The sequence below is a fragment of the Chaetodon trifascialis genome, chromosome 12, assembly GCF_039877785.1.
Source record: "Chaetodon trifascialis isolate fChaTrf1 chromosome 12, fChaTrf1.hap1, whole genome shotgun sequence".
Lineage (NCBI taxonomy): Eukaryota > Metazoa > Chordata > Actinopteri > Chaetodontiformes > Chaetodontidae > Chaetodon > Chaetodon trifascialis.
The window spans coordinates 26,782,395-26,805,249 of NC_092067.1; the positions used below are offsets into that span (position 1 = coordinate 26,782,395).

General features: G+C 45.2%; 1 protein-coding gene across 1 annotated transcript in view; it reads left to right on the plus strand.

Annotated features, from left to right (window-relative positions):
- The window catches only part of ttn.2 (titin, tandem duplicate 2), a 201,172-nt gene that overhangs the window by 109,266 nt on the left and 69,051 nt on the right, over positions 1 to 22,855 (plus strand). Inside the window, exons 124-170 of the mRNA XM_070976040.1 lie at positions 287 to 411; positions 540 to 806; positions 1,004 to 1,273; positions 1,929 to 2,228; positions 2,484 to 2,786; positions 2,955 to 3,142; positions 3,656 to 3,770; positions 4,019 to 4,306; positions 4,428 to 4,579; positions 5,408 to 5,555; positions 5,814 to 6,113; positions 6,459 to 6,746; positions 6,847 to 7,143; positions 7,525 to 7,711; positions 7,800 to 7,915; positions 8,003 to 8,302; positions 8,759 to 9,058; positions 9,180 to 9,285; positions 9,490 to 9,686; positions 9,772 to 10,077; positions 10,176 to 10,329; positions 10,658 to 10,782; positions 10,888 to 11,006; positions 11,139 to 11,319; positions 11,942 to 12,244; positions 12,479 to 13,030; positions 13,661 to 13,963; positions 14,345 to 14,501; positions 14,661 to 14,803; positions 15,108 to 15,226; positions 15,382 to 15,559; positions 15,714 to 15,998; positions 16,082 to 16,375; positions 16,536 to 16,835; positions 16,992 to 17,300; positions 17,390 to 17,616; positions 17,734 to 18,048; positions 18,430 to 18,544; positions 18,759 to 19,067; positions 19,185 to 19,366; positions 19,673 to 19,802; positions 19,986 to 20,137; positions 20,510 to 20,657; positions 20,759 to 20,979; positions 21,508 to 21,604; positions 21,873 to 22,169; positions 22,458 to 22,757. Coding sequence (XP_070832141.1) covers positions 287 to 411; positions 540 to 806; positions 1,004 to 1,273; positions 1,929 to 2,228; positions 2,484 to 2,786; positions 2,955 to 3,142; positions 3,656 to 3,770; positions 4,019 to 4,306; positions 4,428 to 4,579; positions 5,408 to 5,555; positions 5,814 to 6,113; positions 6,459 to 6,746; positions 6,847 to 7,143; positions 7,525 to 7,711; positions 7,800 to 7,915; positions 8,003 to 8,302; positions 8,759 to 9,058; positions 9,180 to 9,285; positions 9,490 to 9,686; positions 9,772 to 10,077; positions 10,176 to 10,329; positions 10,658 to 10,782; positions 10,888 to 11,006; positions 11,139 to 11,319; positions 11,942 to 12,244; positions 12,479 to 13,030; positions 13,661 to 13,963; positions 14,345 to 14,501; positions 14,661 to 14,803; positions 15,108 to 15,226; positions 15,382 to 15,559; positions 15,714 to 15,998; positions 16,082 to 16,375; positions 16,536 to 16,835; positions 16,992 to 17,300; positions 17,390 to 17,616; positions 17,734 to 18,048; positions 18,430 to 18,544; positions 18,759 to 19,067; positions 19,185 to 19,366; positions 19,673 to 19,802; positions 19,986 to 20,137; positions 20,510 to 20,657; positions 20,759 to 20,979; positions 21,508 to 21,604; positions 21,873 to 22,169; positions 22,458 to 22,757 — 10,568 coding nt within the window. The remainder of the gene's footprint in view (positions 1 to 286; positions 412 to 539; positions 807 to 1,003; positions 1,274 to 1,928; positions 2,229 to 2,483; positions 2,787 to 2,954; positions 3,143 to 3,655; positions 3,771 to 4,018; positions 4,307 to 4,427; positions 4,580 to 5,407; positions 5,556 to 5,813; positions 6,114 to 6,458; positions 6,747 to 6,846; positions 7,144 to 7,524; positions 7,712 to 7,799; positions 7,916 to 8,002; positions 8,303 to 8,758; positions 9,059 to 9,179; positions 9,286 to 9,489; positions 9,687 to 9,771; positions 10,078 to 10,175; positions 10,330 to 10,657; positions 10,783 to 10,887; positions 11,007 to 11,138; positions 11,320 to 11,941; positions 12,245 to 12,478; positions 13,031 to 13,660; positions 13,964 to 14,344; positions 14,502 to 14,660; positions 14,804 to 15,107; positions 15,227 to 15,381; positions 15,560 to 15,713; positions 15,999 to 16,081; positions 16,376 to 16,535; positions 16,836 to 16,991; positions 17,301 to 17,389; positions 17,617 to 17,733; positions 18,049 to 18,429; positions 18,545 to 18,758; positions 19,068 to 19,184; positions 19,367 to 19,672; positions 19,803 to 19,985; positions 20,138 to 20,509; positions 20,658 to 20,758; positions 20,980 to 21,507; positions 21,605 to 21,872; positions 22,170 to 22,457; positions 22,758 to 22,855) is intronic.

Below are 22,855 nucleotides of genomic sequence, written 5' to 3' on the forward strand. Positions count from 1 at the left end.
CCATCAGAACTTTATTTTGAAGGTCCTGAAAAGATGTTGTGAAGTCTTTTTTTAAGAAACCCCCAAGATAATGTTATTTTGTTAGTTTATTCAGTTAATGATGTGCTCCTTCTCCTAAAAGGAACTCCATGTCCTTCATGTGGGGAGTAAGCTAGTTAGCCGAACATGCTAATATTAACATCTTAGAGCTCAGCTTGTGCTTTATCATCCACTCAGGTTTTTTTAATGACTGAATAAAGTCATTTCTGGAGCTCTCTTTTAAATATCTCACTGTTTGTTTTCTCAGATACACATTTGAAAAAGATGGAAAGATTTGCACCTTGCGCATCAAGGAGTGCAGACCTGATGATGAGTGTGAATATGCCTGTGGTGTGGACGAGAAGAGGTCCAGGGCCAGGCTTTTTGTTGATGGTGAGGTTCTTCAGAATTTACTCTGTATGAACTGTCTACTCAGTATAACCTATTTTTTCAGTATAAATGTGTTCCTATACTGCTCCTACTTTGGATGACCTCTTCATTAATGTCTTTGTGTCCCGCAGAGATACCAGTGGAGATCATCAGACCGCCACAGGACGTGTTTGAACCTCCAGGCTCAGACATTGTGTTTGAGGTGGAGCTGAACAAAGACAGAGTGGAGGTGAAGTGGTTGAGGAACAATATGACGGTTGTCCAGGGAGACAAATACCAGATGGTGAGCGAGGGTAAAGTCCACAGACTGCAGGTCTGTGAGATCAGACCACGAGACCAAGGAGACTACAGAATCATCGCTAAGGACAAAGACGCCAAGGCCAAGCTGGAGCTGGCAGGTAAGACCTTCTTCAACCAAAAAGGAGTGATTTTCTGTGTTTACGTACCGTACATTTATGTCAATCAGGCAAATACATTGTGCCAAAAGTGGTTATTGTTCATCATTGTCTTCACAAGGTAGTAAAGCACTGTTTTTGTGTGGGGTTTTTGTTTGACTAATGGTAGTCTAACTATCTTACTCCTCTTCCTCCTCCAGCTGTGCCTCAGATAAAGACCACAGACCAGACCTACATCACAGACGCAGGGAAGCCCATCGTTATGGCCGTCCCCTACAGCGCCTACCCACAGGCCGACGCCGACTGGCTTTACAACAACCTGAGTCTACCGAAAGACAACATCTACACGTCCGCTGACCGCACGGAGTACCGGCTGAAGGACCCCATGAAGGCCGACGAGGGCCGCTACAAGATCATCATCAAAAACAAGCACGGAGAGGGAGAAGCCTTCATCAACCTGGAAGTCATCGGTGAGTTCTCTGAACACAAAGCTAAAACTGTTGGCTCTACTGAATTTCTACATGAAGACAAACCAAAACCAGGTCAACTACAGCAAATTTTCTACAAAGTGACATCAACTTATGTTAACGAAATTGGTGCGTGATGATGTGAACCGGAGCTAAAGTTGGATGAATCTGTCTCAAGTAGGAGCAAACAAAAAGAGTGCTGTCGCATTCAGCCAGCAAATCAACATGAAGTACAAGGTGGACAGAGAGTTCACAATCAGGAAAAGAAAAACAGGAGACAATGGTGGGATGATGGGACAACATTAAAAGTAAAGTCAAGAATATGCTATGAGGCCGGTTTTTGTTGACTGGTTTATGAAACAAGCAGAGACATTTTTGTCTTTTGTGTGTAAAGACAATAAAGACCAAATGGGAAAAAAGGGAAATTCAAGCATCTAAAATTCCACAACATCTGGCTGAACTCCATCTGGTCAAAATCTCCAGAGCAGCTACTAAATGGACCTTTTCATAGCGGCTGTTTCTGATGTCACGAATGCTGCTTCTAAAAAACTTAATAGGAAAAAAACACTTAAAAAACTTCTGATTTTACAAAGAAGCAGTAACATAATGTGACTTAACTGTCCCTGAACAGTCCATGTTAACCTGATTTTTTTTCTAGATGTCCCGGGACCCGTGAAGAACCTGCAAGTGGTCGACACCGCCGATGGCGAGGTCAGCCTGGCGTGGGAGGAGCCTGAGAACGATGGCGGCAGCAAAGTCATCGCCTACGTCGTTGAGAGACGCGATGTGAAGCGTAAGACCTGGACGCTGGCCACCGACCACGCTGACAGTCCTGAGTACACAGTGACTGGCCTCCAGAAGGACTCCATGTACCTGTTCAGAGTCTGCGCCCGGAATCGTGTTGGCAGTGGACCCAACGTAGAGACCGACAAACCTGTACAGGCTAAGAATAAGTTTGGTAAGAATTGCTTTTATTATGTTGATATTTTCAAGGTAACTTACCCGTCAGTGACATATTTAATAGATTATATCTGCCTTATAAAGGCAAAAGTGGTTATTTTGTGTTTTAAGACCTGAATTTAAGACCCTCTGCCTTCATTTGTTAGTTGGAATGCAGAAATGATACTTTGTAATTTATAAATGACACTTTGTGAACACATTCCCAGAACAGCAGATGTGGCTCTCAGTCTTCATGTTGACTTTTTTTTTTTAGATGTTCCTGAGGCTCCTCTGAATGTGATTGTGGGAAACGTTACCAAGTTCGGCTGCACCGTCTCCTGGGAGCCCCCCGAGTCGGACGGAGGATCTCCCATCACCTCTTACATCATTGAGCTGCGTGACAGGACGTCTGTGAAGTGGTCGCCCGTCCAGTTGACCAAAGCCGACGAGCTGAGCGCCATTATTAATGACGTCATTGAGAACAAAGAGTACATCTTCAGAGTCAAAGCTGAGAACAAAGCTGGTGTGGGCAAGCCCAGCGCTGCCTCACAGCCCGTCAAGATCATGGATCCCATCGGTAAGTTTGGCTGGAGGAGGGAAGACTCATCACAATTTGTAGTTCAGTAAAAAACTGAACATGAATTTACTCCCTCTGTTGTCTCAAACAACCCTCAGTTGTTGTCTATGTTACCTCAGCTTCAACCCAACCATTAATACTTGTGTTTTTTGTGCTCATCCCCTACAGAGCCTCCCAGTCCCCCTCTGAACCTGGTCTGGCAGGACCAGAACAAGAGCTCAGTACAGCTCACCTGGGAGACTCCCCTGAGGAATGGAGGCAGCATGATTACCGGATACATCATCGAACGCTGCGAGGAAGGCACCGACAAGTGGCTGCGCTGCAACGCCCGCCTCTGCCCCGACCTCTTCTACAAGGTACAGAAGACAGTTATGATAAATTCTGATTTGGACTTTATTTTTGAACATTTGTAAAGGTGACTTATTATGGTTTTCATCATAAAAGCCCAGTGGTCCACAGTAAAAGCCCTCTAGTGACTGGTTTACATTAAAAGCCCTCAAGCAGCAGTTTCAAAATAAAAGCCCTCCAGCTGCTGCTTCACAGCAGAAGGCCTCAAAGAGCTGCTTCATAGTCATCCTAGAATCTCCAGGGGGTTTATCTTGATAGAAATACAGTTTGACTACAGCTAAAGCCCTCTAGATGTTTTGTTTTATTGTTTTTTTTAATTTTTTTTATAAAAGTCTGCAGAAAGAAAGAAGAAATGTTGTTTGTTTCTGTGACCAGGCATAAAGTTGTATGAACATAAAGGTCCTGCTCATTTTTTTTCTGCAACCATTGTCTGATTCATTCCGTAAAATTCACTCACTCACTTATTCAAATCTTACTTTATTTTATTTTAGCACAGCATAACTATTTACTTTTTACTTCAGGTGTCTGGTCTGAAATACGGAGCAAAGTACAACTACAGAGTGTTTGCTGAAAACGCAGCCGGACTCTCTGACCCGTCCAACGTCATTGGACCTCTGCTGGCCGATGATCCACACTGTGAGATAGACAATGTCTTTAATGTGATTCATTATCAATGATTCTTCAGTGTTTTTTGTAGCAGTTATGTGAGAGTTCATGTGAAGGAACATACTATTACCAAAGAGCAAATATTGACCTTCCAAAGACGAGAAATATAGCTTTATTGTGTCATTAGAAATGAATTAATTTCCATTGGAATGTAGTATAAGAGCATTCAGCATTTCAGCTCCCATCATGCCCCTCTCTCCCCTCTCTCTCTTCCCCAGTTGGTCCAAGCTTTGACCTGAGTGGTTTCAAAGATGGCCTGGAGGTGATCGTCCCTCAGCCTCTCACAATCAGAGTCCCCATCACCGGATACCCAACCCCTGTCGCCAAGTGGACCTTCGGAGAGAAGGAACTGACCACTGCTGACGAACGGGTCACCATGACGACCAAGTCCACGTTCACAGAACTGATTGTCACGCCAAGCGTCCGCCCCGACAAAGGCACCTACACCCTGCAGCTGGAGAACGATGTCACATCTGTCTCTGGAGATATCGAAGTCAATGTGATCGGTATGCCATGAAAAACTGTTTTATAATCCAGAAAAAATCTGAGCGGGCAGTACAAAGAACCTTTTCTGGTGCCAAACTGCTTCAGTTTTGTCATCATTGTATTTCTGTTTGTGTCCTGCAGCGGCACCCAGCGCTCCGAAGGACTTCAAGGTTGTGGAAGTGACCCGGCAGCACGTTCACCTGAGCTGGGAGCCTCCGGAGCATGACGGAGGAAGCCCTCTGACCGGCTACCAGGTGGAGAAGCGGGACATTTCCCGCAAGACCTGGGTCAAGGTATGACATCAACACCTGCACTCCACAGTATGTGCTCGACCAACTGATGATTACAGTTAATGTTCTTCACAGGAGTATTATACAGAAAAATGACAATAACTTGAAGAGGGCAAATTTGCTCTTAAAGGCCCACTTTGAGGGATTTAGTGGGATCTACTGGCAGAAATGGAATATGATATTCATACCTATGTTTTCATGAGTGTATAATCACCTGAAAATAAGAACTGTGTTTTCGTTATCTCAGAATCAGCTCGTTATATCTGCAGAGGGAGCAGCTCTGTGGAGCCCAGTCCACCATCTTGTCCTGACATGTTTCTACAGAAGCCCAGAGTGGACAATCAAAGCATTGACTCTAGAGAAGGACTTTCACATTTTTAGCTGCCACTTGTAGGTTCTCCTGAAAGCTTGGCGAGGGAGGGTGAGGCGAAGTTTTGAGATGCCTGCAGTCTGTAACCTTACCACTAGATGACACTAAATCCAACAGACTGGACCTGGAAATGAAATGACCTCAGATAAAAGTCCTGAAAAATGAATGTTCTATACAACATGTCATCTTTATCATAAGTGCTTGGAAATTTACTAATATACATGACAACCTTTTAGATGTTATGATTTCATTGTCATATTTTGGTGAACTATACAGTTTTGTTATAGGAATATTCTCTCATGCTGCTTCAGGCTCTTTATGCTGGTCTCTGTTGAGGTGAACATCCCAGCGTAATAACACCTGACAGTGTAACATCACCTGCTGTGTCACTACTATCAGCAATGAGGAACTCTTTGATCTGACATCTAACAACAATTGAAAAATCTGTTTCTCTGTCTCAGGTGGTCACAGGTATCCAGGATCAGGAGTTCACTGTCACCGATGTGGTTGAAGGGAAGGAGTATCTTTTCAGAGTCACCGCCTGCAACAAGTGTGGACCAGGAGAGCCGGCGTACATCGACGAGCCCGTCAACGTCTCCTCTCCTGCCAGTGAGTCAGACCAGAGACCAGAGAAATATCTCAAATTTGTCAACTTCATGGAAATTGTTTAAATCCAGGGTCTTAAAAATCTCTGTGGATATAAAGGGTCTTTAAAAAGTTTGATTAGCTGTACTTCTGCAAATGTTGAAGTGCTGTGCATAGAGCTACAGTCAAAGAGATGCTCTGTCTTTTTCTTTTTGGGCTTCCTTGTAGTTTTAAACAGAGTCCTATGGAACTGTCTAATCCCTCCGTCTTGTTTCTCTCCAGCTATCCCTGACCCTCCGGAGAACTTGAGGTGGAGAGACAAGTCAGCCAGCGGCATCTTCCTGACCTGGGAGCCGCCAAAGTATGATGGTGGAGCTGGCATCCGAGGCTACAACGTGGACCGCCTCCAGAGAGGAACCGATAAGTGGGAGCCCTGCGGGGACCTGGTGCCCGAGCTGAAGTGCCAGGTGACTGGTCTAACTGAGGGCCAGTGGTACTCCTACAGAGTCCGAGCCCTGAACCGTCTCGGAGCTAGCCGGCCCTGCAAGGCCACCGATGAGATCCAGGCCGTTGATCCCAAAGGTACACGGAGTTACTGTTTTACTTGAATCCTTTTATTAATCATGATCATTTAGAATAGGCAAAAACAGAACATAATCTGAGGGATTTTTATCATTTGTCCATATACGTATTCTATAAAAATATGTATTCACACTGTGAGCTGTCCACAAATGGAGGGGCTCTAAAAAAACAAGAAAATTAGTCAAAATAACACAAATTTAGTATGTTTCTGTAGTAAGTGACAAGATTTCATTCACAAGTTTCATTTGTTCCTGAACACAGTAATTTGTGTTAAGGGCGAAATTACAGTTCACCTTTCTGCAAACGTCCTGCTAATTCTAACTGGCATTATTACTGTCCATGCAGAGCCTCCAGAGATCCAGCTGGATGCCAAACTACTGGCCGGTCTGACTGCCAAGGCCGGCAGCAAGATCGAACTCCCCGCCGAAGTGACGGGTAAGCCTGAACCCCGGGTGAAATGGACCAAGGCCGACCTGGTCCTCAAACCGGACGACAGGGTGTCCATTGACACAAAGCCAGGACACTCCACTGTTGCCATCGCCAAGACCAAGAGAGACGACAGCTCCACCTACATCATAGAGGCCACCAATAGCAGCGGCCGCGCCACTGCCACCGTCGATGTCAACATCCTCGGTAAGTCCAGTTGACAGCGGAGAGAAGGAATAAAAAGGATTTCATATTGACCATCTTAGTCTCCGGTTAATTAAAATTTAACTGTACTCCCCTCCCACAGATAAGCCCGGTCCTCCGGCTGCCTTTGACATCTCTGAGATCACCAATGAGACCTGCTTCCTGGCCTGGAACCCTCCGCGTGACGATGGTGGCTCCAGAGTCACCAACTACATCGTGGAGCGCAGAGCTGTCGACAGCGAGATCTGGCACCGGCTGTCGTCCACCGTTAAACAGACCACATACAAAGCTGTGGGCCTAGTTAAGTTCAAGGAGTACATCTTCAGAGTCTTTGCTGAGAACCAGTTTGGTGTTGGCCCTCCAGCTGAACACCCATCAATCATTGCCAGATACCCCTTCGGTAGGTCACTTGACTGTAGGACTGAGGTTTATCACATGAATGTGTATTCTTTAAGCAAAGTTTGACATTTTGGAAGAAATAAATTATTAACTTGTCAAGACTTTACAAGATGAGAAAATTAATACCAGTCGCATGTCTGTACGGTAAATATGAAACTGCAGCAAACAGCCAGCTATCTAACTAAGACATTGTATGTGTTCATTTGAAAATGTGACATGTACCACGGCACCAACAAACTGAACAGCTCAGTGTGGAAGACTTTTGTTGTAATCACATACAAAGAACAAGTTAAGGTCCCATTTCTGTGGGTTTAACAGGCTTCAGTCCAGCTGTTGTTGCAGGGACTACAGTGTAACCTCATACCTCCTGTCTTGTGCTCAGACACTCCTGGAGCTCCTTACAAGCTTGAGGCATCAGATGTCGCCAAGGACTCTCTCACTCTGGCCTGGTATGAGCCTGATGAGGACGGAGGAAGTCCCATCACTGGATACTGGGTGGAGAGATACGAACCTGACCACGACAAGTGGATCAGATGCAACAAACTGCCCATCAAAGACACCAACTACAGGTGGGTCTAGCTACTAACCACTGTGTGCTGTCTGAGTTTTATGCTGTGCTTCTTTGTTGAATTTCATGTGACATGATTTCCTCTTCAGAGTCAAAGGCCTCCCCACCAGGAAGAAGTACAAGTTCAGAGTCCTGGCTGAGAATCTGGCTGGAACTGGAAAGCCCAGCAAGGAGACAGACCCGATCCTTGTCAAAGATCCTATTGGTACAAGAGTGTTTACCGACTCACTTTAGTTTGGTATGAGCATCAAAAATCCTATCAGTTAAAAACACCGTGGTCTAACTCTTCCAGATCCTCCATGGCCTCCTGGTAAACCCACTGTGAAGGACGTGGCTAAGACTTCCTGCTTCCTGATGTGGACTAAACCGGAGCACGATGGTGGAGCAAAGATCGACGGCTACATCATTGAGATGCTGAAGAGCGGCACCACGGACTGGATTCGTGTGGCAGAGAACATCAATATCCTGGAGCACTTCCTGAAGGGCCTGATGGAGAAGCAAGAGTACTCATTCAGGGTGCGAGCTGTTAATGTGGCCGGAGAAAGTGACCCCAGCGAGCCCAGTGACCCAGTGCTCTGCAAAGAGAGACTCAGTGAGTAACACTGACTCTTAGTCGAACAGACACGTGTTAACTCTGGAAGAGAGACAACACATCAAACTCACTGTCTCAAACAGACAAACAGGCACCACAGGAAACTCACACAAAACCTAAAGCAGATGCTCTCAAATGAAACTGAGATATCGGGCTCTTATGAATCGTCGTTATTTTGCATCATTGCTGGCAGCTGTAGCTTCTTGTCCATAAAATATGACACACTGCATTGTGTGACTGTTAGCAGACATAGCGTTCATGCCATGAAAACTACTTTTTGTTCCATTGTTGGAATTTTCAAACCTCTATATAGTGACTACATTTTACACTCAGAATTTGGAGACTCAAATTAAACAGGTTAGGGTTAGCACAGGCACTGTCAGCTGCTTTCCATGTTAAATTAACTGACATGTTCAGCATATCAAAGCGAGTAAATCTCTTTCTTAATCTTCTCAGACCCTCCTTCGGTTCCTCGCTGGTTGGACGTCATCAGCATCAGCAGGAACAGCGCTGAGTTGAAGTGGACGGCTCCTGAGCGTGACGGAGGCTCGCCAATCACCAACTATGTGGTGGAGAAGCGTGACGCCAGACGCAAAGGCTGGCAGGCTGTAGACACCACGGTCAAGGAGCTGAAGTATAACGTGACGCCGCTCAATGAAGGCTCGCTCTACGTGTTCCGCGTTGCTGCTGAGAACGCTGTGGGCGTCGGACCGTTCTGCGAACTCGGGGACTCTGTGCTGGCCAAAGACACTTTCAGTAAGTCACAGAGCAGTGTTAGTTGCATACTGTTTGCGTAAATTAATTTTATCTGGAGGATGAAAAAAAGTCACATTGCTCTGTTGATGGAGGATGATAAGGTTTTTTTTGTTTTTTGCAGCCACTCCTGGTCCACCATATGCTCTCGCTGTCAATGCTGTGAGCAAAAGATATGTGGACCTGCAGTGGGAGGCACCAAAGAATGACGGTGGCAGACCCATCCTCAGGTAATTTTTTTTTTTCATCCAAATCTTTATTCACAAGAGATTTTCAACATTGCATACCATTTCTGATTAGATTTTGGTGTAGGAAAAGCAGATCCTGAAAATGACGTGAAAAAATTTTTATTATTTTGTGATGATACAAACTGCAGTGAAAGTCATTGGTGTTACAGTATGAAGCGTTTACCTTTCGGTGACTCTGCAATCCAGGTATTCACTTGAGAAGAAGGAAAAGCTTGGCACTCGCTGGGTGAAATGTGGGAAGACTTCAGGCCCAGACTGTAAGTACAGAGTGACAGACGTCATCGAGGGAACAGAGGTTCAGTTCCAGGTCAGCGCCGAGAATGAGGCCGGCATCGGTCATCCCAGCGAACCCACAGAGATCCTTACCATCGAGGATCCAACAGGTTAGTCCAGTAATGAACGACAGGTCATTAAACAAATAGGAGAATGGAGAAAGAGTCCAAACCCTGTCTGCCCTGTCCCTTCCAGGTGTCCCATCACCGCCCATCGAGCTGCATGTGACCGGAGCCAGCCGTGACTTCCTGTCCATCGCCTGGAAACCTCCGCAGAGAGATGGCGGCTGCCCCATCAGCGGGTACCACATTGAGATGTGTGAGGCCGGGACAGAGAAGTGGATGAGGGTCAACTCTCGTCCAGTGAAGGAGCTGAAGTACAGAGTGGAGGAAGGCGTGGTCCCTGAGAAGGAGTACATCCTGAGAGTGAGGGCCATCAACACTGTTGGTGTCAGCGAGCCCTCTGACATCTCTGAGAACGTCTTTGCCAAAGAATCTGACTGTAAGAACATTTGCTCGGCTTAACAACTGTGCAAAGTTCTGTAATTCATCAAATTGACACTAAGAGGTGAATGATTATGTTTTTTTCTGTCTTTCCAGGTAACCCCACCCTGGAGTTCCAGACTTTGGACCTGGTTGTTGTGGAAACAGAGAAACTACACATCCCAGTTCCCTTCAGAGCTGTCCCCTCACCCAGAATCACCTGGCACAAAGATGGCAAGGAGATGAAGGCGGATGAACGTGTCGGCTTCAGGTCAGTGCAACATTTCATCTGTTCTAGTCTTGGTTTTTCCCACCTGGAGCATAATTTAGGAATGTACTCCTAAAACTAAAGGCCAAACACAAACTAACACACTAATCTTCGTCATATCCGATATACCACCAATAAATTGTGTTCAGTAATACCTCCACCAATGTTTATGGTGATAACACCCATTTTACCAACCGTTTCTGCTCTAATTATGTATCATAAGCTGAATTTAGAATAACTGTACAGGTCTGCGCTCCTGTATCTGCTTTTGGCTCTCCAGTGCTTGTTGTCAGTATCAGCAGTGACTGATGGGATTGTTTGTGTTCAACAGGAAGGAGTATACTTCCTGTCACCTGGAGATTGACAGCAGCCTTCACCCTGATGCAGGACAGTACAAAGTGACTCTGGAGAACAAACTGGGAGCTGCCAGCGCCACCATAAACGTCAAAGTCATCGGTACTCAAGTGCACATGTCCAGTTCTTACATTATAATGTAGACCTCAATCTCCTGGACTGAGCAGCAGATAACTTTTTAACATTTCTTTGTCTTTGTGTCATCAGGTCTTCCTGGTCCCTGTAAGGAAATCCTGGCTTCTGAGATCACAAAGAGCTCCTGCAAAGTGTCCTGGGATCCTCCAGACTACGATGGCGGTAGCCCAATTCTTCACTACGTCCTTCAGGTCTGAGATGGCAGCGCGGTTTTATTTCTGAGCTCTGATGATGGTTTTAAATTTGTCATCAGGGCCTGAAAGACTCCTCTGGATTTGAAAAGACTTAATTTGACCCCTCTTTTGTTATGTGTCTATGTGCAGCGGCGTGAGGCCGGCAGGAGGACGTACGTCAATGTGATGTCTGGAGAGAACAAGGTGAGCTGGCCTGTGAAAGACCTCATCCCCAACGGGGAGTACTACTTCCGTGTCCAGGCTGTCAACAAGATCGGCGGCGGAGAGTTCATTGAGCTTCGTAACCCAGTCATCGCCGAGGACCAGAAACGTAAGAAAAACATTTCCTCTAATGCATTAATTTTACACATGACAGTCAGTTTACTGTTCTATAATGCCCTCTGTGGCTCTGGAGGAGAAAATAAAACCTGATGGTGTCACAGTGATGTCATCAGGGTTATATGTGCTTTACAAACTGGTGGTGTGGTGTTTAAATGACGTGAGCATTCAGGAGACCAGGGGAATTTAATGAAGCTATGAATGCTATCCAGTTGCATTGTGGGAAATGTAGGATCAAGTGTTTTTGCCTTTTGACCCATACAAGCTACCAGCAGTGAGTCTCTACCTCTGTTGCACAGATGTTCTGTGTTTAGAACAATACTAAAACAAAGTCATTTAATGAAATACTTTTAAGCTGTAATACTTTTAACCTATTTCTCTAAAGTTGTAAAATAATAACAAAACTTGGCAAGTTATGACAATTTCTGGAATGTTAAATCTGTTAACTTACAGAAACATTTTGTAATAGAAAATTGTGTTGCTGTCCTCAAATTTCAACAGAATATTTAATTCCTCTGATGAGTGGAAGCTTATTTGTTCAAAAAATGAAGACTTTTCACTTTGTGTTCAAGAGAACACAACTCTTTCTAACTGAAATTTGTCTGTTGTCCCAGATGCTCCCGATCCACCGGTGGATGTGGAGACCCATAATCCTACATCAGGCACCATCACTCTGACCTGGAAGCCACCCATGTACGATGGCGGCTGCAAGATCATGGGCTACATCCTGGAGAAGCAGCAGAAGGGTGAGGACAAGTGGGAAAGGTGCAACGACTTCCTGGTGCCTGTCCTGTCCTACACGGTCAGAGGGCTGACGGAGGGCAAGAACTACGCCTTTAGGGTCAAAGCTGAAAATGCTGCTGGAGTCAGCGAGCCGTCACGCAACACGCTGTTCGTCAAGGCTTTGGATGCCGTCGGTAAGGATGCTCCAGACAACTTTAAACCTGCATATACAATACAGGATGTTAAGCTGTTTTAAAGGCAGTGTGGCAAATAGTAACTCAACAAAGCTTCACCAATCTTTGTTCTCACAGCAATCAAATGTTTTATAGAGGATCTAAAGTAAAAGTTTACATGGACCAGAATCTGATAAAATAACTCTTTAATAATATTGCAGCTGTGCAGTTAATTTATTTTCCATGCTCTCTCAGACTCTCCGAAGGTTTTCCTTAGCGGCAGCCTGCAGTCTGGTCTTAGTGTGAAGCGAGGCTGCGAGATCTGCCTGGATGCCAACATTTCTGGCGCGCCATATCCTCAGATCACCTGGTACTGGAACAACCAAGTGATCCAGCCTGAGCCACTCCGCAAGAGGCCTGAAAAACCCCTGAAGAAGAAGGTAGAGAAGAAGGAAGAGGAGAAGAAGGAGACAGGAGAGGCCGAGAAAAAGGAAGAGAAGGAGGGAGAGGTGAAGGAGGGAGAGGTGAAGAAGGAAGGAGAGGAGAAGAAGGAAGGAGAGGAGAAGAAGGAAGGAGAGGAGAAGAAGGCAGAGGAGACAAAGAAGGAGGAGGAGGCAGCAGCAGAGCCAGAAGTGGAGGAGACTGACTACCCGACGATAAATGAACGTCTGGCCATTGACAACCGCCACAGGGGGGTGTCTTCTGTCGTCATCAGGGACTCGATCCGTGCCGACCATGGCGTTTACATGGTGAAGGTGGAGAACAACCATGGCACCGCCTCGGCGACCTGCGAGGTCAACGTACTTGGTGAGAATTCTTCTCTTGTAATTTAATGTCGGATCCATGCTTACACATACATGAATTTTAAATAAAGATAAATAGGTTTTAATGGGAGTGTAAAAAAGTAATTTTTAACAAATACATATGCATTACATGTATACAGATGCATTCACTATTAGATGTTTATTCCATGTATACATGTTTCAAAAACATAAACAAAAAAATATAATATCAGTTCTTCTGATATTTATTTATTTATGTTCTGTAAGGTTGTTATAGTAGAAACGGAACCCCTAGGATCCATCCTGGGACCTCTTCTATTATAAAGAGTGTGAAGTTGAGATGTACGCAGACAATAATGTAATTTATGTCCATGTAAAAGTACATGCAGCTTCTAAACACAGTGCAGTGATAAATGTAATGAAATGGATTCTTGGTTCAAACCTATTCCTCAATGTTAAGAAGACACTCTGCATCTGACTGTGATTCCAAAGTCTATGTCTGGAGAGATCATCCAAGAAGTCCTCCAAGTCATATATAATAGCTTTTATTATGGAGATTTATTATAGATGTTGATAGCATCCTCCAATATAAACGACCTGCTATATCTTTAAGACATTTCATAGGTAAAACCGTGATCATTCCTTGTGTCCACAGATACTCCTGGACCTCCAGTGAACTTCACATTTGAGGAAGTGAGGAAGAACTCTGTGATTTGCAAGTGGGATCCTCCTCTGGATGATGGTGGCAGTGAAATCCTCAACTACACTCTGGAGAAGAAGGACAACTCAAAGTTGGAGATCGGCTGGAGCTGCGTCACCTCCACACTAAGAGGATGCCGCTACCTGGTGCCCAAACTCATAGAGAAAAAGGAGTACATCTTCAGGGTGGTAGCTGAGAACAAGTTTGGTGCTGGTCCACACTGCATCTCCAAACCACTCATCGCCAAGAATCCTTTTGGTATGGTATTAATTTTTGTTTCTCCTGTTTGTGCTGTGAGTTTTTTTGTGTCTTCAATTCTCCATTTTTGCTAGATCAGTTTTTGTCTGGTCTGCTCTGTTAAGTTTTAGTTTTTTAGCTTACCATGTTAGTTACCACACTTTACCACGTTAACAAAAAACCAAGTCAAGGAGGAATGAATTTGACTAAAATATTCATTATCTTAATATGCCCCAAATAAAGGCAAACTTATACAATTGTAACCATAGTGTCAAAAGTGCAAAAATGCATATTACATGGAAAAATCAAGAACATTTAATGGAAGGAAAAATAACAACACACGGTATATCAATATGTGAGTCAATTCTTATTTCTGCTCTCTTGTCCATTTGTCCTTTCCAGAACCTCCTGAGGCTCCTGATAAGCCACAGATCGATGACGTTACGGCCCACAGCATGCTGGTCACCTGGAATGAGCCAAACGACAATGGCAGCCCTATCTTGGGATACTGGGTGGAGCGCCGCGAAATCAACAGTTCACACTGGACACGTGTCAACAGGTGAGGAAACACAATGACAAACCTTTTTTTCCTGTACTGAGACTCATAAGAAAGTGGGTATTGGTTGATGTGTGGGGACATTTCAGACAATATTGGTATCAGTTTGCCAAAGATCTTTTTGGTGGTTTTCTGAATGCTCCCATCTGTCCTGGTCTTCAGGAACATCATCACTGACACTGAGGTGAACGTTGAAGGTCTACTGGAGGGTTTGACTTACATCTTCAGGGTTGCGGCTGAGAATCAAGCTGGCCCTGGAAAGTTCAGCGTCCCTTCTGATCCCATGACAGCCCAGGCTCCAATCTGTACGTAAACTGTTCTAAACCCTGTGTTCAGTACACCTCCAATCAGTGTTTCCATATATGTCAGTGTTGAAGATAATCGGCATCACCAAATGTTTGGTCGTCATAATTGGTAATGTCCATATGATCTCCTTTGGAATAATTGCATATTTAGAAAATATTGCTTCAGACAGTACTATGAAAAACTTGAGAAAACTACAATCATGCAAAAAGCATATAGCGTATAAGAGTCGTGAAAAGGACAATTATGTACATGGAAATATATTCAGTTAACATGTCCCATCTGTGTTTATTTGCGACATGGCAGTACCTCCTGGACCTCCAGTTGCCCGAGTGGAAGCCACCACCGACCACTCCATTGATGTGGAGTGGGACCCGCCTGCTGATAATGGTGGAGGAGAGATCCTGGGATACCATGTTGATAAGGTCAGAACATCAAGTCACCTCTGAAACTTTTCAGCTTTCCTCAGCTTATTTTCGGCTTCCTGCCTCGTGCTAGCTGCAGGTTCATATTTACTGAAATAGGCTTTCTGAACTCAGGACCTTAGACTATTGTTTCTTTGCTCCTTCTTCTTCTTAAGGCCATTGCTGGTACCAAGGACTGGTCCAGGTCCACCGAGCGTCCTTGGAAGAACCGGGCCTTCACTGTTTATGGAGTCCGTGAAGGAGCCAAGTACCTGGTCAGAGTCATCGCCTGCAATGCTGCTGGAGAGGGAACACCAGGATTCACAGAGTCTGTGTTTGTCAGGAATCCTGCAGGTCAGCCAAAAATAAGAGACACAAGGCGGAGCAAAAAATAAAGAGGCTGAAATTGGCATTCAAGTAGTTCAAATGTCTGATTCAGTGCTGATGGATGTCTCATAGCTGTTTTTGTTGTTGGCTTCTTTCCTTGGTTGCTGGTTGCCCTCCACAGAGCCACCAATGATTGAAATGGAGCTGTCTGTCAAGAATGGCGTGAACATCAGAGCTGGAGAGACACTCCGTCTACCTGCTACAGTCACAGGTAAACCCTATCCATCCATCACCTGGACAAAGGATGATGGCAAACTGGACAAAGACCGTGTGGAGATACTCACTGAAGGCAACGACAGCATTGTTTCAATCAAGAATATTCAGAGGAAGGACAGCGGCAAATACCACATCTCTGCTTGCAACCCCAGTGGCATCAAGGCTGCTTCAACCAGAGTGGAGGTCATGGGTGAGTAAAAGTGCAATTAATGCAATTAATTGATGCTATTAATTTAAAAGGAACACAGAAGGATAATATTGTTTTATCATCAGATGTCCCCGGACCTGTCACGGACCTGAAACCCGTTGTCGTCACTCGCAAGATGATCTTCCTGAACTGGGATGACCCAGAGGATGACGGAGGTAGCGACCTGACAGGCTTCATCGTGGAGCGAAGAGATGCCAAGATGCATACATGGAGGCAGCCCATTGAAACTGCCTCATCCAAGTGCGAGTGTGTGGGCATCATGGAGGGACAGGACTACCTGTTCCGGGTCATCGCAAAGAACAAGTTCGGAATGGGCCCCCCTGTTGAGCTGGGACCCATCAAGGCTGTGGACCCACAGGGTGAGTCATAAAATCACTTGATTTTGATTAAGAATTGAATGCTAAAATTCTTCCTTGTGAGGAGACTAACACTTCAGTGTTTAGGAGTAGCATGATTAGTGGTATTGGTTGAAAAATGGATTTGTACTTGAAGCTAATCTTTTCTGCGGTGGTTCTGCAGGCCCACCATCATACCCTGAGAAGTTCCACTACACCGAGCGCACCAAAAACTCCATCACACTGGCCTGGAAACCACCGCGTAATGACGGTGGCAGCCCTGTCATCGGCTACTTTGTTGAGAAGAAGAGGCAGGACCAGCAAGCCTTCGAGCCCTGCAACACGGAGATCTGCCCAAACATGACCATGACTGTGGAGGGTCTGGATGAAGCCTGGATGTATGAGTTCAGGATCAAGTGTGCCAACCTAATTGGAGAGAGTGAGCCATCAATCCCACTGACTGTGGTCATTCAAGATGATGAAGGTAAGGCTGAATGTTAGGAATGGTATTAAAACCCCTTAACCCTACTTTTATTTTCTAGACAGGGACCAATAGAATTCTGTTTAAAACGAATAGGATAAACCATTAGGGATGCTAATGGTGTACTGATATGTTCTGTTCTTGTTCTGTCCCTCTCAGTGTCTCCTGAGATCCACATGCTGAAGCACTTTAAGGGAGACTCCATTACCGTGAAGAAGGGTGAGCCAATTGAGATCCCCGCTGATGTGCTGGGCCTCCCTATCCCTAAGATTGAGTGGTCCAAGGACGACGTGGTGATTGAGAAGCCCACTGAGACTCTGCTGATGGAGACAGAGGTGACTGGCAGGATGAACTGCAAGACCTCACTGTCCATTCCAGCAGCCAACAGGAGGGACCGTGGCAGCTACACTGTGTCTGCCTCCAACAACATGGGCTCAGCCAAGCACACTGTCTATGTGATGGTGTTGGGTGAGTTGAAACATACCAGAGATAGAAGACAGGATGTGCCTATTGGTATGTAAAATATAGCATGTACTAATGTTTTGCTCTCCTATCAGACCGGCCACTTCCACCCAGGAATGTGACAGTGTCCAACATCAAGGCGGAGTCGTGCTACCTCCAGTGGGATGCACCACTGGATAATGGTGGCAGCGAGCTGACAAACTATATTGTTGAGAAAATGGATGTGGTGACAGAGGAGCAGGTTCTGGAAGAGGGACAGGAGGCCCCTCCTGAACCTCAATGGGTGGAGGTTACCAACAGCATAATTGAGAGGAAATATGGGGTATGTTATATGGGGTGTGAAAGCAGCAACAATAATAACAATGATAACAGGGTTGTTGTAGGTCTTTAAAGCCCTATTTGACTAGAATGGTAACATCACCTTCCATTCCTGCTGCAGGTGTGGAACCTGGAGACCAACAAGGCCTACCTGTTCCGGGTCAGAGCCGAAAATCGCTATGGCAAATCTGACCCCTGTGCAACAGAGGAAGTCCAGATCACAGACCCATTCGGCCTTCCTGGCCCACCAGAGAAACCAACCATTGCAGAGTACTCCAAAACCTCCATGACCTTAACCTGGGAGCCTCCCAGAGACAACGGCGGCTCTATGATTATCGGCTACTGGCTGGAGAAGAGGGAGAGAGGCACTGCCTACTGGGCCAAAGTCAACAAGATGCCGGTCACCAAGAGGGGCATGAAAGGCTGGGAGTACCAGGTGAGCTCCTAGGCTTTGTTCCTATGTTCACACTGAATATTATTATAGTATTTCAAATATGCAGATTATTGCCCCAGTGTTTACAGATCAGTCCAATGCTTAAAGAAATGTCTTTAGTGTGTAGGATCTGCATTTGAACCTACCGTTTGTCAACCCTCTACATGCAAAGTAGAATCCAAGGGTAAAGCAGACATATAGACCTTCATGAAGGTCCATCACAAACCTTCAGAGAATTCCCTATCATAAAGATGGTATGTCAAAGACCTTTAAGAAGGTCCTTTGCGCACCCTCAGGAAGGAAGGTCACAGTGCTTTAGGATGTCTGTTGGGCCTGCAAGCCACAGGAGTCTGTTGAATCCCCACATCTTTCTGTGTCTCCCAGGTGACTCGTCTCATCGAAGGAACAGAATATGAGTTCAGGGTTGCTGCCACCAATTCTGCTGGAACTGGACCTTTCAGTGGACCATCTGACTCTGCCTTTGCTGTCGATCCCCTTAGTGAGTAAAAAGCAACAGGCTTGTTTTAAAGCATCAGATAATAAATAAGTACTCCATATAAAAGTTAACTTAAATAACTAAAATTACAATATTTAACTAAAGTTCATCATTGACCAAATCAGCATTCTGAAACAGACTGGTCCCTGTTTCTTTTCTTTTTTTTTTTTTTTCCAAATTGGACACTATTTTTACAAATTGCTGCTCTCCACTTCAGCTCCTCCAAGCATGCCTGCTGCTCCTGAGGTGGTTGATAAGACAAAGTACAATGTCACACTGTCCTGGAAACCACCAGAGAGGGACGGAGGAAGCCCCATCAAGGGCTACATCATCCAGATCCAGGATGAGGGCAAATCAGATTGGGTGAGAGTCAACGACCCTGACAACCTGCATCCGACTACTGAGTTCACTGTGCCCAATCTCCGTGCACTAAAACGCCACCGCTTCAGGATCATTGCTGTCAATGACATCGGCGAGTCTGACCCTAGCCCCAGCACCGGCGAGGTTCTGGTTGAAGACATCCAGCGTATGTCCTACTTTGAAGTCTCTGCAACAAATAGATGATAAATTTCATCTCTGTTCAAAAGGTTTTCTGTGTGTGTCTCTCTGTCCGATGTTTCCACTAATGTTTCCTACTCGACAGTTGGGCCCTCCATCACCATTGATGTAATGGCGGAGGACCTGCTGTGCATCCGTGCTGGAGATCCAATCAGGATCCCCGCCACCATCAAGGGCCGTCCTGCTCCCAAGGTAACCTGGGACTATGATGGCAAAGCCAAGTCCCACAAGAAGAACAAACTGCACACATTGCCTGTGGACTCCGAGGTGAGACCCAACACAGAAACACACTGATTTTCTCACCACACTCTCCATTAAAATCTTTTTTATTGAATTTGTTTCTTCCTGATAAAACAGTGTATTTGTGAAGCAATTATCAATAAAGCATTTCAGATATTTCTGTTTCTTGAAACCTTGAAAACAACCAATACAGAGGAAGAACTTTGCTGGGTTTGAATTACTCATTTAGTTATAACCTTGCTGATTTTTATTTGTAATTGTATGTTTTATAAATCACTATCTTCTACAAAGATCAATTCTTGTCTTATTTTCAAAATGTTTTCATGTATTCAGGTTGATTCCACTGACACCACTTCCATTGTGAACATCCCTGTCAGTCTGAGGAGCCACTCTGGACGCTACACCATCACTGCCAAGAACAAGTCCGGACAGAAACATGTCAACGTCAGAGTCATTGTCCTCGGTGTGTCCATGTTTGTTTATAGCAGACCTTGACCCTGCATACATCCCTAAACTGTTCCACTTAAAACTTGAGCTGTTTTTTCTCTAAATAAATCAAAGTGGCAGAGTTTCCTCAGTAGAAGAGTGGCAGCATGTTGTTGTCCTTTTGATCTTGGATCTCTGACTGATTCTTTCCTGGATGCAGATGTACCTGGACCTCCAAAGGAACTTAGGGTCACTGATATCACTCGATCAACAATGAGGCTCATCTGGAAACTGCCCGACAACGACGGAGGAGAGAGAATCAAGAGCTACTTTATTGAGAAGAAATGTGTCACTGACAAGGCCTGGACAAAGGTAAACATTGCTTAGCATATTTGTCAATTTGTTCATTGTATTCAGCTTTTTCAAATGAGCTCATAAAATTTCTACAGGTATTATTTCAGCATTTCAGTTCATTTTTATCATTATTTTTCATTGAAGAAAACGAAATCCTTCAGTTGAACTTAGTTTTAGTTGAGTTTGAGAAAAAGGAATCACAATGATCGACTCGGAGTTTTGAGTGAAGGATTCTCCTGTACCAGGATGTGAATAGCCTAGGACTGAGACTGGAAGCTAGGAAAAAACTAGCCTAGCGTCATAAAAAGTGAGAAAACAAGATGATTTTACAAAATGTCTGTAATCTAATAAAGGATTGATTAACTGATGGATTGATTGATTTTTTATCAGGTGAATGCAGCCTGTGCCAGCCAGGCCTACGTGGTGCCAGGTCTACTGGAAGGTCAGGACTACCTGTTCAGAGTCCGAGCTGAGAACAGACTTGGATTCGGCCCATTCACCATCACCACCGATCCTGCTCGAGCCAGAGACCCCATCTGTGAGGACAGACCTACTATTCCAACTACATAGATACATCACAAACTCCCAGAACCTCACTGGAACTGCTCTGATACAAATCTTCCTCTTCCTCCTCCTTAGACCCACCTGACCCTCCCACCAAGGTGAAGGTCAACCTGGTGACAAAGAACACTGTCACTTTGAGCTGGGAGCCTCCCAAAAACAACGGTGGCTCTCCAGTGAAGCATTACATCATCGAGCGTTTGAGCTGGGACACCAGTGGAAAGGAGAAGGAGACCTGGAAGCAGTGTAACAAGAGAGACGTGGAGGAACTCACCTTTGTGGTGGAGGACCTGAAAGAGGTTGGTCTATGTCCTTAAAAGGACCCAAACCACTCTCACTTTGTTACTTCCTGCCTTTATTAATGCTCAGTAACTTTCATTAGGACAGGGTTAAGCTCAGAGACTAGTGAGTGCGTACGTCATGTCCCACTTCATATAAATTCCACATCCACATCCCACTGCTTGATGATAAGAGGATGTAATGTAGGCTATCTGAGTCTGTGGGTGTTTTTAAAGAGTCAAAATGCTTTAATGTAGTGTTTTTGAAAAGAGGCATTCAAACAAAGTGTCTTATTCAATGTTGGAGAGTCAGAGTGGGCCCAAGATGGAACCCTGAGGAACCCGAGAAATGATTGGACAGTTATTACTGATGGACCTCAGCCTCCTGCTTGAGAAATACCAATTAAAGCAAGGAGAACCACTGTTCCACTGTGCTCAAACAGATACTGTATTATAACTCTAGTTCTTTTACATATGAATTACTGTGTGATAAAGAAGAGTTTTCTTCAGCTCGGTACTTACTGTTGACTGTTTTCTATTGCTCTGCAGGGAGGAGAATATGAGTTTAGAGTAAAAGCTGTGAACGCTGCTGGACCCAGCCGACCCTCCGCCACTGCTGGGCCCCTGGTCATCAAGGATCAGACATGTGAGTGTCAATCACTTCAGCCAATCACATCAACCTATTTCACTTTATTCAGATAAGACTTTACAAGCACTGAGTTTTAAAATTTAATATTTTTATGCTTAAGTGGGCACAATGATATACAGCCAACTGGAAAGTTGGAACTGGGAGCCTCAGAAAGAATTTTAAACATACGAGCTATAAGCTGTTGCTGCTTTCAGCATGTTGCTTTTGACTCATATTCACTGGTTCTTTTGTTTTGTCCCATAAAACATCTCCTTTGCGTTTGCAGGTGCTCCCACCATTGAGATGCGTGAGGCCATGGAGGGCGAGGAAGACTGTGATGTCAGCATTGTGGCAAAGGTCAGCGGATGTCCATTCCCCACACTCACCTGGAAGAAAGCCAGCCTGGCCAAACCTGAGGAGAAGGCCCCTGTCCAGTATGACCAGCACATCAACAAACTGGTGACACAGGACAAGTGCACACTGCTGATACAGCAGGCCAGCAGGCACGACAGCGCCCTCTACAGTTTGACAGCAAGCAACAGCCTGGGCACCATCACCAAGGACATCAAGCTCTCTGTGCTTGGTGAGAAACAGCCAACATGTTATCACAGTTGTTGAACCCCTCCGTCAAACAGTAACTGTGCAATAATAGCTTAGCAACAATAACTTGTCTGAGCAGGCCGGTCAGTGTTTGTTTCTCTCCTTGTAACAGACCAGATTGATTACTGAACATGGCTGAAGTGGTTTATCGAGTAAAACCCCTAAAAATATTAGCTGATGTTGATTTCAGCTTTTCCTATGGAAAGATTTACTAGAAATCTTCTCATGTTGATGCTACATGAATGGCTCACCTTCCTTCCCACCCCCGCAGGACCTCCCGGCCCCCCTGTTGGACCAATCAAGTTCACCGAGGTGTTTGCAGAGAGGATTGGCCTGGCCTGGAACCCTCCCACAGACGACGGTGGATCAAAGATCACCAACTATGTCGTTGAGAAGCGTGAGGACAACAGGAAGTCCTGGGTCCACGTCTCGAATGACCCCAAGGAGTGTGCCTATGTGGTGACCCGGCTGACTGAAAACCACGAGTACGAGTTCAGAGTCATGGCCCAGAACAAGTTCGGAGTTGGGCCCCCACTGGTCAGCGAGCCGGAGAAGGCCAGAAACCTCTTCAGTAAGTTCCGATCAGTCTACCTGTCCTGTCAGCTGTCTTAAGTTTTATCATCTAAATACTAAATATGTCTTACTTACAGCAGGAGAAGATATGATCCA